General features: G+C 44.8%; 1 protein-coding gene across 1 annotated transcript in view; it reads right to left on the bottom strand.

The window, feature by feature from the left end:
* The window catches only part of dnah9 (dynein, axonemal, heavy chain 9), a 467,621-nt gene that overhangs the window by 90,291 nt on the left and 359,958 nt on the right, over nucleotides 1-17,372 (bottom strand). Inside the window, exons 59-61 of the mRNA XM_078400937.1 lie at nucleotides 10,860-11,053; nucleotides 7,778-7,926; nucleotides 388-515 (exon numbers count right to left, since the gene is read on the bottom strand). Of these exons, the coding sequence (XP_078257063.1) occupies nucleotides 388-515; nucleotides 7,778-7,926; nucleotides 10,860-11,053 (471 nt within the window). The remainder of the gene's footprint in view (nucleotides 1-387; nucleotides 516-7,777; nucleotides 7,927-10,859; nucleotides 11,054-17,372) is intronic.

Raw genomic sequence — 17,372 nt, 5'->3', positions numbered from 1 at the left:
GTTAACAGGTACATGGATAGGACAGGTTTGGAGAGATTTGGCCAAACGCAGGCAGGTGGGACAAGTGTAACTGGGACATCTTGAGTAGTATGGGTATCAGAGGCTATGGGGAGAAGGCAGGAGAATGGGGTTAGGAGGGAGAGATAGATCAGCCATGGTTGAATGGCGGAGTAGACTTGATGGGCCGAATGGCCTAATTTTACTCCTATTCCTTGTGACCTTTTGAAATGTTGGCTGGAGTGGGCAAGTTGAGCCAAAAGGCCTGTTTCCACACCCTTTGGCTCTAAATCAAAATTGTATTCCATAGAGTAAAACAGTTAATTAGATAAAGCCTGGAGAACCAGTCTGTCATAATATGTTGGAACAGCAGGAATGTCTGATACGTACCTGCAAAATGACCCAGTGGCCCTCTTTGGCTGCCAGGTCAAGAGCCTGCTCAGCTACAACCTCCTGGCCCTGGCCAAGTGACACGTTGTGGAGGTTTCTGTTGTCAAATGTAAAACCCAGCTTTTTGCCTGCAGTTGAAGAAGAAATAATGAGAGGGCAGTACTCCATCCTTTTCCAATTCACTCATGCTAAAGTGATGACTCAGCATTTTGGTGTACACTCTCTCAAATAAAGATATTAAACACAAAAATATTAATGTGAAAACATTACTAAACATTACTGAACATTACACAAACAGAAAGTAAGGATGCAATATACTTTATGAAACTTTGAGAAATTATTAACTTTCATCGAAAATGATGCTGCCTGACCTGTTGAGTTACTCCAGCATTTTGTAAATTCTCCCCATGTATGTTCGTTCTTAGTTCCTGAACTGATGTACAGCACTTTGGTCAACGTGGGTTGTTTTTAAATGTGCTATACAAATAAAATTGACTTGACTTGACTTGACTTGAATGTAGACACAAAATGCTGGAGTAACTCAGCGGGACAGGCAGCATCTCTGGAGAGAAGGAATGGGTGACATTTCGGGTTGAGACCAATACTTTGTACGTAACTTTGGCAACTCATTGAAATCTGCCATTGGCTAAATTACAAAAGAGACACAAAGTGCTGGAGTAACTCAGCGGGTCAGGCAGCATCCCTGGATGGATGACCACTTGACCTTCTTCAGACTGATTGCGATGAGGGGGGGGGGGGGGAGAAAGTTGGAAGAGAGGATGGGCAGGACAAAGCCCGGTGAGTGATAGGTGGATACAGGTGAGGGGTGGTTGTTTCGAAGGCCGGAAGATGAAAAGATAAAAAGTGTGAGCTAAGGCTGGAAGGGTTACGGATTGTGAAGCCAGAGGAAGGAATATAGGGGGAAGAGCAAGGCGGGGAGGGGGAGAAATGGGTGAGAGTCCAAGTGGGGCACAGGGAAGAGAGGGAGGGGATGAGAAAAAACATAAAAAAATTAAAAAAGGTGGGGGGCATTGTTTGTAGGTTAATGACCTAAAATTGGATAATCCTATGCTTCTACCATTAGGTGTAACCTACTGCAATGGAATATGAGCTGCAGTTCCTCCAGTTTGTATGTAACCTCATGCTGGCAATGGAGAAGGCCCAGGACAGAAAGATCAGTTTGGGAATGGGAAGGGGAGATGAAATGGTTAGCGACCGGGAGATCCAGCAGGCCCTGGTGGACCGAGTTCAAGTGTTTGGCGAAACGGTCGGCGAGTCTACGATTGGTCTCACCAACGTAAACGAGGCCACATCGGGAACACTGATTGCAGTAAACGAGGACAGAGGAGGTGAATGTTCACCTCCGCCTCACCCGGAAGGACTTCTGGGGTCTCTGGATGGAGGTAAGGGAAGAGGTGTAGGGACAGGTGCTACATCTCTTGCAGTTGCAGGGGAAAGTACCTGGGCAGCAGGTACTTTGGGTGGGAAGGGATGACTGAACCAAGGAGTTGCCGAGGGATCGGTCTCTGTGGAATGTGGAAAGGGGTGGGGATGGGAAGATGTGACTGGTGTGGGGATCGCATTGGAAGTGGTGTTTATACTGGCGAATGATATGTTGGATGCGGAGGCTGGTGGGGTGAAAAGTAATGACCAGTGGAACTCTATCCTAGTTCCATTTCAGGGGGGAGTGGCAGCAAGAGTAGAACTGCGAGACACAGGGGAGACGTGGGTGAGGTATCTCTCTCCGACAGTAGGTGGGAATCCATGTTTACTAAAGAAAAAGGACATCTTGAATGTCCCAGAATGGAAAGCCATACCTTAGAAACATAGTAAATAGGAGTAGGCCATTCAGCCATTCGAGCCGGCACTGACATTCAATATGATCATGGCTGAACATCCAAAATCAGTACCTCTTTCCGGATTTTTCCCCATATCCCTTGATTCCGTTAGCCCTAAGAGCTAAATCTAACTCTCTCTTGAAAACATCCAGTGAATTGGCCTCCACTGCCTCCTGCCATCCCAGGAATTCCTAGTGAACCTACGCTGCACTCCCTCAATAGCAAGAATGTCCTTCCTCAAATTAGGAAACCAAAATTGCACACAATACTCCAGGTGTGGTCTCACCAGGGCCCTGTACAACTGCTGTTGGACCTCCTTGCTCCTAAACTCAAATCCTTTCGCTATGAAGGCCAACATGCCATTAGCTTTCTTCACTGCCTGCTGTACCTGCATGCTTACTTTCAGTGACTGATGCACAAGCACACCCAGGTCTCGTTGCATCTCCCCTTCTCCTAATCTGACACCATTCAGATAATAATCTGCCTTCCTGTTCTTGCCACCAAAGTGGATAACCTCACATTTATCCACATTATACTGCATCTGCCATGTATCTGCCCACTCACCCAACCTATCCAAGTCACCCTGCAGACTCATAGCATCCTCCTTGCAGCTCACACTGCCACCCAGCTTTGTGTCATCCACAAACTTGGAGATGTTACATTTAATTCCTTCATCTAAATCGCTAATGTATATTTGTAAACAACTGGGGTCCCAGCACCGAGCCTTGCAGCCTTGCACTCCCTCAATAGCAATAATGTCCTTCCTCTTGAAAGAAAACAAGTCACTTTTTCACATTCTCCAGAGGTGCTGCCTGACCTGCTAAGTTACTCCAGCTCTTTGTGCCTTTTTTTGTAAACCAGCATCTGCAGTTCCTGTGTCTACAATAACCAAATTACAAACTGATAAAACTTAGTTTTATAGAAAATTCAACATTCTTTACTTCCTCATTTAAGCCAGGAATATCTCCAGAGGTCAGTGTTCATGTACATGTATCGAAACATCCCAACTCAGACTTGACGGTCTGTAGATTTAATGCTGGGTTCTGAGCTTTACATACTATTCTTTTGAAGCAAAGTACAAGGATGGAGCACAATTGTTCAATTAGAACAAGTGCGCAGTTTACAACTGTCAAAAGCAAATTGTGGACAACCAAAATATGTTCAAAACTTTGAAGTGGATTTAAATCACAGCACTTTCAATCAGTCCAGAATTAAGACTTCGTGATGGTAGGAGATGCTCCACCTTCCCACCATTCTTCCCTTCCCACCATTCTGCGAGCCAGTCTTTCCAACTGAACAGTGATTCACTTGCACTCCTTTCAATCTACTGCACCACAATGTGACCTCCTCTACACTTGAATGAATGAATGAATGAATGAATGAATAAGTTTATTGGCCAAGTATGTGCATATACAAGGAATGTGCCTCGGTGCTCCGCTCACAAATGACAACACAAACAAACAGTTAACAATTAAGAATAAAGCATAACCACATCAAAACAATAAGGATACAACATTACGGTCTAAACATGTGGGTGAAAATAAACCAGAGCAAAAAAGAGACTACAGACTTTGGTTATTGAGTAGAACTATCACTCGTGGGAAAAAAAGCTGTTTTTATGTCTGGCTGTGGCTGCTTTGACAGTCCGGAGTCACCTTCCAGAAGGAAGTGCTTCAAAGAGTTTGTGGCCCGGGTGAGAGGGGTCAGAGATGATCTTGCCCGCTCGCTTCCTGGCCCTTGCAGTGTACTTGAGAAACAAAATGCAGATTGGGTGATCACTTTGTAGAGCACCTGCATTCAGTACATATATAAGGCCATAAGTGACAGTAGAATCAGGCCATTCGGCCCATCAAGTCTATTCTGCTATTCAGTCATGGCTGATCCATCTCTCCCTCCTAACCCCATTCTCCTGCCTTTTCCCTATAACCTCTGACACCTGGTACTAATCAAGAATCTATCTATCTCTGCCTTAAAAATATCCACTGACTTGGCCTCCACAGCCGTCTGTGGCAAAGAATCACACATTCTCCTCATCAAACAGGTGGCCTTGAGCTTACCATTGCCTGTAACTTAATTCACCGTCCCACTCCCACCTTACTGTGGCCCCCCACACTAATGCCACAAGGCCCGCTGCTTTACAGCGAATGCAGCGCCGGAGACTCAGGTTCGATCCTGACTACGGGTGCTGCACTGTAAGGAGTTTGTACGTTCTCCCCGTGACCTGCGTGGGTTTTCTCCGAGATCTTCGGTTTCCTCCCACACTCCAAAGACGTACAGGTATGTAGGTTAATTGGCTGGGTAAAGTAAAAATTGTCCCTAGTGGGTGTAGGATAGTGTTAATGTACGGGGATCGCTGGGCGGCACGGACTTGGTGGGCCGAAAAGGCCTGTTTCCGGCTGTATATATATGATATGATAACACCTCATCATCCAAGTGGGCACAACAAAGTCTTTTACATTCATTGCTGACTGTTTGAAATTTGGATAACTTGCTCTTTCTTTTTTTGTCCATATCAGAATTGGCTACCTCTACCATCTTGGCTCAGTATTTCCCTTTCTATTTGTATTGTGAAATGTGCTGGGCATATGCACAGCCTTGCAATTAGAACTCATTACCCACACGAAGAACCATAACCTGATCCAAACAGCTAGTCCAATTACTACATTAAGTCATTTGAATTCCCACTCTTGGAGATATTCCCTTTATTGCTGCCTGGGGTAGGTGGTGTGAGCTCCAAGGAGAGATTGGACATTTAGATCGTTTTCTGTGGAACGCTGCAGATTGTGGGAGACCTGAGAAAAGTACATAAAATTATGAGAAGCAGAGAAAAGATAGAGAGTTAGACCTTTTTTTCCCCAGGATGGTAATATCAAAGACTAGAGGGCGTAGTTTTAATGTAAGAGAGACAGGTTTAGAGATGTGCAGAACAAGTGTTTTTTTTACACAGAGGATGATGGATGTCTGAACTCACTGCCAGGAGTGGTGGTGGAGTCAGATACCATACGACACTGTACGATAAAACTTTATTCATCCTCAGAGGGAAGTTGGACACCCAACAGTCACAACGCACAAGGTACACGAAAACATGAAATTAAAAGTGCCAAAACAAAGAAAAGACCAAGTGACTGTTGTCTGGCTGCCGTGTGCACAGCGCCTTCACCGGAACAAACCGGAATGAGCAACAAACAAACAAACAAACAAACACAGACTTATCCCCAGGGCAGGGGATTCTAAAACTAAAGTTGTTCCCCCCCACCGGGTTGCCCTTTGTTCTCCCACCGTCCCTCACGCTGGCTCCCCATTGTCTCCCCCCCCCCCCCCCCCACGTTCCACCGCCGCCGAGGCTTCCCGCTGCCAGCGAAGCTCCATCACTGCCGAGGCTCCCATTGTCACTGAGGCTCCATCACTGCCGATGCTCCCGCTGCCGGCGAGGCTCAAGCTGCCACTGGGTCTCCCGCTGCCGAGGCTCCACTCGCCGCCACCGCCGCTGAGGTTCCTTCGACCCAGGCAGGCCTCGCCGCCCGGCTTCTCCGCAGTCCCCTGAGAGGCCTGTGGGCCGAGACCGGCCTACCGGGGCATGTTGAGGTCGTCGGTCGTCGCTCTGGGCGTCGGCGCTGTGGTTGTTCGTCGGGTGGATCGGGCCTGCGTGGCTCCCCAGAACACGGTGCCATTTAAACTTAAGGATGGTAGCATGGATATGCAGGGAATGGAGGTATATGGATCACATGTAGGCAGATGAGATTAGTTTATGTATTTAAGAGAGAGCTACTATAGATAGAGTTCTTCGGGCTAACGGAATCAAGGGATATGGGGAGAAAACAGGAACGGGGTACTGATTTTAGATGATCTGCCGTGATCATATTGATGGCTCGAAGGGCCGAATGGCCTACTCCTACACCTATTTTCTATATTTCTAGTGTAAGAAAAAAACTGCAGATGCTGGTACAAATCGAAGGTATTTATTTCACAAAATGCTGGAGTAACTCAGCAGGTCAGTCTGAAGAAGGGTCTCGACCCGAAATGTTATCGATTCCTTCTCTCTTGAGATGCAACCTGACCTGCTGAGTTACTCCAACATTTTATGAAATAAATTCTATATTTCGATGTTTATCGTGACAGCATATTTGGCATGGACTGATGAGCCTGTTCCTGTGCTGTACTTTATTTGCTCTATGTTATATTCTACCCCACCATCTCTGTTACTGAAAGATAACTTATTTTCTCTCTTTCCAATTCCAAATAAAGCGACTTAAAATATCAGTGACAAATCAGACTTGAAATATTAACCGAATATTCAAGATTCAAGATTCAAGATAGCTTTATTTGTCATCCAAAAAAGTTTTTTGGACGAAATTCAGTCACCCACAGTCCAACAATAAAAGCACTAAAATAGGCAGATTACACAATAAAGCATTAAAATAGGCAAATTACACAACCCCAAAAACACACAAAAAAAGAAACATCCATCACAGTGAGTCTCCTCCAGTCCTCTCCTCACTGTGATGGAAGGCCACAATGTCTTTTCCCTTCCCCTGCCGTCTTCTCCCGTGGTCAGGCTGTTGTGGTTCCAGGCCGCGCCGGACGGTCCGCAGCGGGCCGACCCAAGCCCCGCGATCCGGAGCGGGCGAACACGCTGCCGCTGTTGCTGCACATCGGGACGGTCGTGGCTCCCGACATTGAAGCCCCCGCCCAGCAGAGAAAAATCCTGCGGCCTATTTTAGGCCGCGCCGGACGGTGAAATGTCCGCGACCCAAGCCCCGCGATCCGGGGCGGGCGAACACGCTGCCGCTGCCGGAACTCCCGATGTCGGCATCCACGCGGCCCGAGCCTAAGGCGAGTCGCAGCCACTCCCGCAGCCTCCGAAGACGGCCGGCTCCGCTGATGGTAAGTCCGATCCGCGGGCTCTGCGAACCAGAGCCCTGGAGGCCGCCAGCTCCAGGAGTTGGGCCGATGGTAGGCCGCAGCAGGAACGGAGACAACACCCAGAAAACAAAGGTCGGGTCTCCGTTCGGAAGGGACACATATTTACAATTTTACAGTTCCCCCCCTCCCCCCCCCCACACCCACACATAGTACACAAACACAAAAACACAACATCACATCGACAATTAAGACACAAAAAAACAACAAAACACAAAGACAAATGGACCAGCCGCAGCTGCTATGGCAGCGCCGCCATTTTATGCCCAGCCTTCTAACTGTTTCGAGCATTTTTGTTTTTTTCTAACAATTCACTTCAAAGTTTTGAAGATGTTTTTAACACATTGATTGGGAAAGGTGGACAACTGAGGTAGACAACAGCCACTACTGCTGACACCTGCATGGAATATTGCACCAGCACATAACACGGTAGAACAGATGTCTGACAGATAAGCTGGGGAAGATGGTCAAATATCTGCAGCTTATCCAGTTAACCACTAAACAAACACATTTCATTGCTATATAATGCTTTCAAATTGTTTTGTTTTTTCCAGTAATTAACATTTATTTGTTCGGCTTTATTTCAGTTTTATCTCATGAGGAATTGGCAACAGAGATGCGTGAAACATTACCATGTCTTTCTACGTCCTTGAGCGGATCGACACCAGGAGACAGGATGAAAAACATCGGGATGGCCGGACCAGATTCATCAAAGGAGGTTGCAAAATCCAATGGCCTCCCCACAACATACTTGGTGCCCAGTCTTTCTTCAACAAAATCGCTGGGGAGATGAGGAGAAGTTTTTATTATTGTGTCACGCCACCCACCAACTCTGATGTTCGCCAGCGATCAAAAATGAATTCACATCTGTCAAACCTCCATCCACTGAAGGTATTGATCTATCAGTGTGGAGGTGACCTACATTCAAAGCTCAGTTCACTTGCTTGTTTCAGTCTGAGAATGTGCTTTTATTCCAAGGAACTGGTACAAGCAGAAAGTGCCGAATGATGCAAGTGTTGTCTTTCCTACTTTCTGAGGCTACCTTCCATGGATAATGATCAGAATTAGAGTGTCAAGAGGATGTACGTTATTGAATTAAGTCAAAGTATTTTCTCTGGATTTCTCATTGAATTAATCCCTCTGCATTCCATGAAATATTGCAGATTGTGCCTGTCAGCAGGTAAAGAGCCATTAAGGTATATCCATCACGTTTGCCAAATTCACGGTAAGCATAAGCAACTAACATCAGTGTTCTCTTGCATAACATAACATAACATAACATAACAACACTTTATTGTCACTCGGCACAACACCGAGCGAAATTTCAGCAGTCACACAAAATACAGCAAAAAGAAAAGAACACAGGACACCCGACCCCAACACAAACATCCATCACAGTGACTCCAAACACCCCCTCACTGTGATGGAGGCAACAAAAACGTCCCCTCTCTTCCCCCCGCACCCACGGACAGGCAGCTCGACCCCTACCGAGGCAAACGACACGCACAGCCCCCGCAAGGGGATGGAAGGCCCCCCGGCCGAGCCGCCCCGGGCACCGAAACGTCCCGCGGCCGCACCGGGCGATGTTAAGTCCAACGGCCGAGCCGCACCGGGCACTGAAACGTCCCGCGGCCGAACAGCGCTGACGATGTTAAGTCCAGCGGCCAAGCCGCACCGGGCACTGAAACGTCCCGCGGCCACACCGGGCGATGTTAAGTCCAGCGGCCAAGCCACACCGGGCACTGAAACGTCCCGCGGCCACACCGGGCGATGTTAAGTCCAGCGGCCAAGCACCGGGCAGTCAGCATTCTCAGCACTGAGGCCCCAGTCAGTCCCTGTTAGCCTCATTGTGCAGGCCATGTTGTTCAGTAGCCTGACACCAGATTTCTGAAACAAGTGATCCATTCCAGACTTTGTCATGGAAGAAGATTACACAGAGGAAAGTGAAAAAAAGATTGAAGGATGCTGAAAACTTCATTGAAGAAATGGACCATTCTCACTGATTCTTGAAATCCTCTGGCTGATGTGTGCTCCAAGAGGAGATGAAGCTTGCAGGATAGCATTATAGATCATGCATTGAGAGCACAAGGAAACCTTGCATGAGGGGCAGCAGCAGTGTACCACCTCACCCGTCACTCATCCTCCCCATCCCATGATCGGCCTTCTGCTCCATCCATGGAAGAACCTACAGTTCCCACATTGGCCTCACCTCAGAACTCAAAACATCAGGATGGAACTATGTTATCCTTGAACTGTGGGACTGCCTCAGAAAGGATAGTGGGATGAATTCTCAGACTAGTAAACGTTACTGGCAAATGGACCCGACCTTAATGTACGTCCATGAAATTGCCCACGGTCAGACACCAGGTCTACACCTAGGTTGTTTCAACAGACTCCTCCCTCTAGTTCCAAGGGGAATTGGGGTGGCATGCTGGCTCAGCGGTAGAGTTGCTGCCTTACAGCGCCAGTGACCTGGGTTCGATCCTGACTATGGGAACTGTCCACCTAGAGTTTGCACGTTCTGTGACCTTGTGGCTTTTCTCTGGGTGCTCCAGTTTCCTCCTACATTCCAAAGACATACATTTTTGTAGGTTAATTGGCTTCTGTAAGTTGTAAATTGTCCCTTGTGTGTAAGATAGTGCTAGTCTACGGGGAGCTTGCTGGTCGGTGAGGACTCGGTGGGCCGAAGAGCCTGCTTCCATGCAGTATCTCTAAACTAAACTACAAAAAGTACACTACAAAGTCTGATTAAAAAAATCCATCCCACCACTCTCGGTATGATCTCCAGTTGTGCTCAGCATCTGAGACAATCCACTAACAGTAAGTCAGTCTCTCAGACTGGCTAGGCCGGGCAAGGTAATGTATATCATAAATGCAAGGGTATTGATATAGTTGTAGAATCCTCATCCACATTTGAAATGCCACTTAATCAACCCTGTTATTATTGATGCCATTGTCTGCGTTATGAAGTGTTTGCAGAACCCAAGACGAAATTTAGTTTTGTACCAAAACGGAAGAATTGCATCAAAATAATCAGCAAAGCAATAGACAATAGACAATAGACAATAGGTGCAGGAGTAGGCCATTCAGCCCTTCGAGCCAGCACCGCCATTCAATGCGATCATGGCTGATCACTATCAATCAGTACCCCGTTCCTGCCTTCTCCCCATACCCCCTCACTCCGCTATCCTTAAGAGCTCTATCCAGCTCTCTCTTGAAAGCATCCAACGAACTGGCCTCCACTGCCTTCTGAGGCAGAGAATTCCACACCTTCACCACCCTCTGACTGAAAAAGTTCTTCCTCATCTCCGTTCTAAATGGCCTACCCCTTATTCTCAAACTGTGGCCCCTTGTTCTGGACTCCCCCAACATTGGGAACATGTTATCTGCCTCTAATGTGTCCAATCCCCTAATTATCTTATATGTTTCAATAAGATCCCCCCTCATCCTTCTAAATTCCAGTGTATACAAGCCCATGTTGTTTCAGAATTTTGGGGCACATAGTTTAACACTGTTTACCCATAATTTGAAATCACATTCATCTTAAGCTTTTGGGTTAAATAGTCATCAGCTCTTTCATTTCTTCATCTAATTAAGCTCCAAGGCCAAATCAACAATGAAGATTTGAGAAACCTCAACCCATAAACCATCATCAGTAAGGCATTATTGGCGAGGTTCATTAACAATGAAAGCCCCTGGTGCCTTTGATCTTACCGGACTGCATAGGTCATCCGGTCAGGGCGCAGAGCCCGCATCATGCACAGCTGCTGCAATGTTGACTTGTTCTTCCATTCTTGCGGAAACTTCTCTTTCTCTGGACATTCACACTCCACAAACTTCTTCCATCGCTTGGCAGAGCCTTCAATGTCACGGTCAAGGTTTCGAAACTCCTCCATCGATGCAAGAGCCTAACAACATAAACAGGTGTTTACTTGGTCCAGCAACAGCTTGAACTAGTTAAAGGGCCGCAGCGGTAGAGTTGCTGCCTTACAGCGCCAGAGACCCGGGTTTGATCTTGGCTACGGGTGCTGTCTGTACGGAGTTTGCACATTCTCCCCGTGATCGCATAGGTTTTCTTCGAGAACTTCAATTTCCTCCCACACTCCAAAGACGTGCAGATTTGAAGGTTAATTGGCTTGGTATAAATATTTTAAAATTGTCCCTAGTGTGTGTAGGATAGTGTTAAAGTGCGGGGATCACCGGTTGGTGTGGACTTGTTGGGATGAAGGGCCTGTTTACGCGCTGTATCTCTGAAAAAAGAATTACCAACAAGCAGATGATGCCAAAATATTGTGACACTCTTCTGCTGGATTTGCAAGATTGGGTTTTTAATGGCTGCCTGATCAGCGACTTGCACACGCTCCGTGAAGTTGCTACGTTTGCACAATACATAAGAACTAAAATCATTGCTCGCAGTTTGATCTATTAACAGGACACCTAAGGACGATTTTAACAGTACGGTAAGTGTAAGTGACTGGCAATAAAACTCATTGACACTTAACAATAATAAGTGCACTCATTGCTTTAATTAGTGAATTATTTTATGAGATGAAAAACTTTTTGTTATCACTGCTGTCTCTTTCCTCTCTCTCGGAACTTAATAGTTGACCTCCCTTCATTTTGTTTTAGTGTTTGTATCCTATTTAATAGAAAATTCAAACCTTTCTGTATCTCCTTCCTTCTCAGTTCTTCTGAGTTATCCAACATCTAATCAATACCCTTGTATTTATGGTAAAGATTAACTTGGTTGAGGAGATGTCCCTTTCACCCTTATCAGCTCCCACTGAATTAAAGCTGGAGCCCCTCTGACTAACAGCACTTGAACCTTGTAATCTTTGATTAGGTTGATATAAAGTTCTTGAGAAAATCTGGGTAACAGGGAGAGGTTTAAAAGGAATAATCACAAAATGATTTGCTGGCCTTGGAGCTTAATTAGATGAAGAAATGAAAGAGTTGATGACTATTTAACCCAAAAGCTTAAGATGAATGTGATTTCAAATTGATTAAAAAATACAGCTAGTTTTGGATATGTGTATAGTAATGATTTAATTGCCGAAGTGTAAAATTGGTAATTGTTTAATCTGCTTCAAGAGGCAGTCATCTATCATAACACAATATGCTTCCACAAACAGCTATGTAATAATGTCTAAAAAATATGTTTGCTGCTCAAAACACAAGGCGCTGGTGCAATTCAGCGGGTCAGGCGGCATCTGTGGAGGGAATAGATAAGTGACATTTTGGATCAGGACCCTTCTTCAGACTTCTAATGAAGGGTCCCAACTCCAAACGCTGTATTTCCATTCCCTCCAGCTGACCAGCTGAGTTACTCCAGCACTTTATATTTTGTTCAAGGTTGCAATATCTGCATTTCCTTGTGCCTCCATGTTTGCTGTTCGATTGATTTCCTGGTGTACTTCCTCAATTTCTAATCCTCAAGTAAATTTGGTAAAATCAATATACATTAACAACTAAAAAGAATCACCATGTGCTTAACTGCAGACAAGGAATGGTCATCAGCTAACGTTTAAAAGACTGAACTATTATTGGAGCAAGACGGACACAAAATGCTGGAGTAACTCAGCGGGATAGGCAGCATCTCTGAAGAGATGAAATGGGCTACATTTAATAATAATAATAATATTCATTTATTGTCGTTGCAACAAGTGCAACGAAATTAAAAAATAGCAATCCTGACGGTGCGTAAAAAACATATATGCAATAAATGCAAAACAAATAAATACCAATATATTAAATACAAAAGTTTTAACAGTCGGGTCGAGACCCTTCTTCAGACCAATACAGACCCCAGTCTGAAGAAGGGTCTCGACCCAAAACGTCACCCATTCTTTCTCTCCCGAGAGGCTGCCTTTCCCGCTGAGTTACTATAGCACTTTGTTCCTATCTTCAGTTTAAACCAGCATCTGCAGTTCCTTCCTACACTATAATTGGAGCAATGCAGTCCAAACATTTATCTTCTTTTATTCATAGAAAGTGAAAGTGGGGAAAATATGAAAAAAACATTTAGCAGAGTCTTATTTTAGGTTTTTTTTAAATCAACTATATTTTTTAAGAAACTGAGAATTCCCCCAAATATTTGTCACTAAGTTGTCTGTAAATCTTTGCAACTCTTTCCCCTCTTTCTTCTTTCCCCTGTCACCTTAAACCAATGTCTTCTGGTTTTTTATTCCCCCTACTGCATGCAAAAGATTCTGTGCATTCTCAGTGCATTTCCCTGTCTATTCCCCTCATGATCTCATACAGCTCTATAAGATGACCCTCAGCTTCCAGTGCTCCACGTTATAAAGCCCTAGCCTGCCCAACCTCCCCATATAGCTCAGGCCCTCAAGTCCTGGCAACATCCTTGTAAAACATTTGTCCTTCTCATGAACTCAGAATCATCCAAGCCTTCCTTGTTTGTCAAACTCATGTACAGTATCCTCAATATCCCGCAGCTCCGCTCTTGCTCCACCTCCCCCCCATTCGTAACAAGGACAGAGTCCCCCTTGTCCTCACCTTCCACCCCATCAGCCGTTGCATGCAGCATATAATCCTCTGACAGTTTCACCACCTCCAACGGGACCCCACTACCGGCCACATCTTCCCATCTCCACCCCTTTCTGCTTTCCGCAGAGACCGTTCCCTCCTTAACTCCCTGGTCCACTCGTCCCCTCCCACCCAAACCGCCCCCTCCCCAGGTACTTTCCCCTGCAACCACAGGAGATGCAATACCTGTCCATTTACCTCCCCCCTCGACTCCATTCAAGGACCCAAACAGTCTTTCCAGGTGAGGCAGAGGTTCACCTGCACCTCCTCCAGCCTCATTTATTGTATCCGCTGTTCCAGCTGTCAACCTCTCTACATTGGTGAGACCAAGTGCAGGCTAGGCGATCGTTTCGCTGAACACATCTGCTCAGTCCGTCTCAACCAAACTGATTTCCTGATGGCTCAGCACTTCAACTCCCCCTCCCATTCCCAATCTGACCTTTCTGTCCTGGGCCTCCTCCATTGTCAGAGTGAGGCCCAGCGCAAATTGGAGAAACAGCATCTCATATTTTGCTTGGGTAGTTTACACCCCAGCGGTTTGAACATTGACTTCTCCAACTTCAGGTAGTCCCTGCTTCCCCTCTCTATCCCCTCCCCCTTCCCAGTTCTCCCACTAGTCTTCCTGTCCCCTACTACATCCTATCTTTGTCCCGCCCCCTCCCCTGACATCAGTCAGAAGAAGGGTCTCGCCCCAAAAGGTCACCCATTCCTTCTCCCCTGAGATGCTGCCTGACCCGCTGAGTTACTCCAGCATTTTGTGTCTACCTTCATGTACAGTATGATTTGCTATATCTCTCAGTATGTGTAGCAATAATAAACCAGTACCAATATCAGTAAACCAACATCACATTTAGCCCACTGAAGTCTCGAAAAACCAGTTTATCTTCTGCAGTATACAATATGCAATAAATAAGTAGAGACCGCTGAAGAAATTGATGATGTTAGATCTGCTACAAGCTCAATGGTTGGATAATTTGGTGGGTATCACTGTTTATATATAAAAAACAAACAAAATAATCTAAATCTAACAAAGGCATCCTGTATCCTTGCAAAGAATTACATGACATCAAGGAAATCAGGGACAAAGGGGTGAGGGAGAGGCTGATGAAAGCGTTTCTTCTATTTCGGTAACTAAAATGGGAAAATGGAGTTTTGAATTAATGCCGATTAATCAAATCAGCAGTGTAAGTACGAATGAAGGGAGCTGATGTATCCAGTTTAATGAGTGTACATTGCTGGGATGATTTTAACTACTTATCATTGAGGAAATTTGGCAAAATCAATACACATTAACAACTACAAGAATGATTTGCTTGTGCTTTTCTGAAGAAACAAGGTCTGATCTTCAACTAACATTGTGTTGGGGGGGGGGGGGGGAACAAAGGAAGACCGGGCGTGGGGGACTGCCATGGGGGGAGGGGAGGTGGAGGGGGGAGGAGAATAAAGGAGGACCAGGCACAGGATATTTTGCCCTTTATGAGGTGACTCTTTGCATACCTTGGGTAAACAAGACAAAGGATTTCACTGTGACTCAGGTCCCCTTCAAATCTTTTCTCTCTCACCTTAAAACCATGCATCCTAGTTTTAGTCTCCTCTATCACTGAAAAAAAAGACTGATCATTCATCTTACCTTTGCCCCTCATGATTTAATATTCCTCTGTAAGCTTACCCCGCACGCTCCTGTGCTCCTGGGAGAAAAGCCCCAGTCAATCCAGTTTCTCCTAATAACTCAAGCTCATCAGGCCTGGTACCATCCTTAGTAAAACTTTCCTGAATCGATGCCAGCTTATTGAGCCAAGCAACCATAACTTCACACAATCCTCTCAGTGCAGCCTTACCAAAGTCTTGTACATCTGCAACTGTACTTAATTAGTTCATTTTATTTTTAATATCCCACAATCAATTCAGTTTTGTTTTGCACATACTTTAAAAAGTATGCCTGGATTACAAGGCCCTTGAGAAAGCTCAGTTATAACCTTCTCAATGCATTTGTACTGTCAGGGTCTGATTTCTGTCAGACTGCCATTGATGGAAGAAAAGTTTCTCCAAACACCCACCATCCACTTCCTAAATTTGTTTTTATTTTTCAGGAACTGGTCATTCCTATTGTCCATTAATAAACTATCAAATGAATTTCAGTACAATTTTAAATGGTCTGCATTATGTCTTGCTGCAAAGCTATTTTCCAAAAATCGAAAGCAAAATATTGAAAATATTTCATGTTTTGCATTATCTTAGCTTCTTGAGGGAATGTGGTACCCAATGCTGATGAGTTAAAATAAACTCTAAAATGTAACATGCAGCGACAGATTAATTACTGAGGGTCAATTATCCTAAATAAATTACACAAGATACATTGTCAAAACACTTACTGGAATCTGCAAACTCACTGAAATGAAAAGCTGGAGGTGCATTTTTATGGATCATTGACTAAACTCACCACCATCCATCCCTTGACTCTTCTACAGCAAGCTGGGAAATATATGCTGCTTTAATTGTGGCTGTACATCAGCCCTGTATTTTATTGCTGCAACATTGGTGACAATGTACTCATCTGTCAAGTCTCCAAGCTCAGGAATTCACTCCCTAAATCTCTCAGGTTCTGTACCTCTCTTTCTTCTGAAAGGCACTTCTGAAATCCTGTTTTTGACCAAATTATCATCACTTGCCCTACTCCCTCCCCACAGCTGGGAGGCAAATGTTGTTCCTGCGAAGTTGTATGATATTAAAAAATATTCTATAAATTCCAGCTCTAATTATGGTTTGGTGTCTCTGGGCCAATTCTATTTTTCTTCATTCTTTAATATAAAAATGATTTAAAGTGCTGCTTTGACATCACATTTTTTTAATCATCCATTACAATTTCCTCCAATTTGTTTTTAATAGACCCATATTCACCTTTTCTGCCTTTCGCTCATTATATATTTATTAAAAAATAGATGCTGTTAGCTTTCAGGTCATTTGCAAGATTTCTTTTCATATTTCCTTTCTGTATACCTTATTACTTTTCTGCAAATACCTGGCTGTGGTGAAATTACAGTCATAGAGGTGAAATCGTGACCTAGAAAGAGAGTTCTATGGTATATAAATTGGTTTTCACTTTCTTTAATGCAGTTAATAGAGGTGAATGCAAAGCGGGTATGTTTTAAATTTTTACATCAACATCATAAAGTTTATGTGTGCACAACAAAACACTATGATTGGATTATAGGTCTTTCAGTAATAACTGTGGAAGCAGGTTATGAAATTGAATTGATTAATTATATTCATACCATGTGAATATATGGATGAGATCAGGAATAAAGTAAGTGTGGGTTCTATATTCTAAGGATGAAACAACTTTGATGATGAGAAACATAAGGTGACAAGGTGGTGCAACTCTGACATATAAGGCCGCACGGTGGCGCAGTGGTAGAGTTGCTGCCTTACAGCGCTTGCAGCACCGGAGACCCGGGTTCGATCCCTACTACGGGTGCTTTCTATACGGAGATTGTACGTTCTCCCCGTGACCTGCGTGGGTTTTCTCCAAGGTCTTCGGTTTCCTCCCACACTCCAAAGACGCACAGGTATGTAGGTAAATTGTCTTAATATAAGAAAATAACTGCAGATGCTGGTACAAATCGAAGGTATTTATTCACAAAATGCTGGAGTAACTCAGCAGGTCAGGCAGCATCTCAGGAGAGA

The sequence above is a fragment of the Rhinoraja longicauda genome, chromosome 6, assembly GCF_053455715.1.
Source record: "Rhinoraja longicauda isolate Sanriku21f chromosome 6, sRhiLon1.1, whole genome shotgun sequence".
Lineage (NCBI taxonomy): Eukaryota > Metazoa > Chordata > Chondrichthyes > Rajiformes > Arhynchobatidae > Rhinoraja > Rhinoraja longicauda.
Note: the sequence above shows the minus strand (reverse complement) of the source record. Positions and strands in the feature narration are given on the sequence as shown.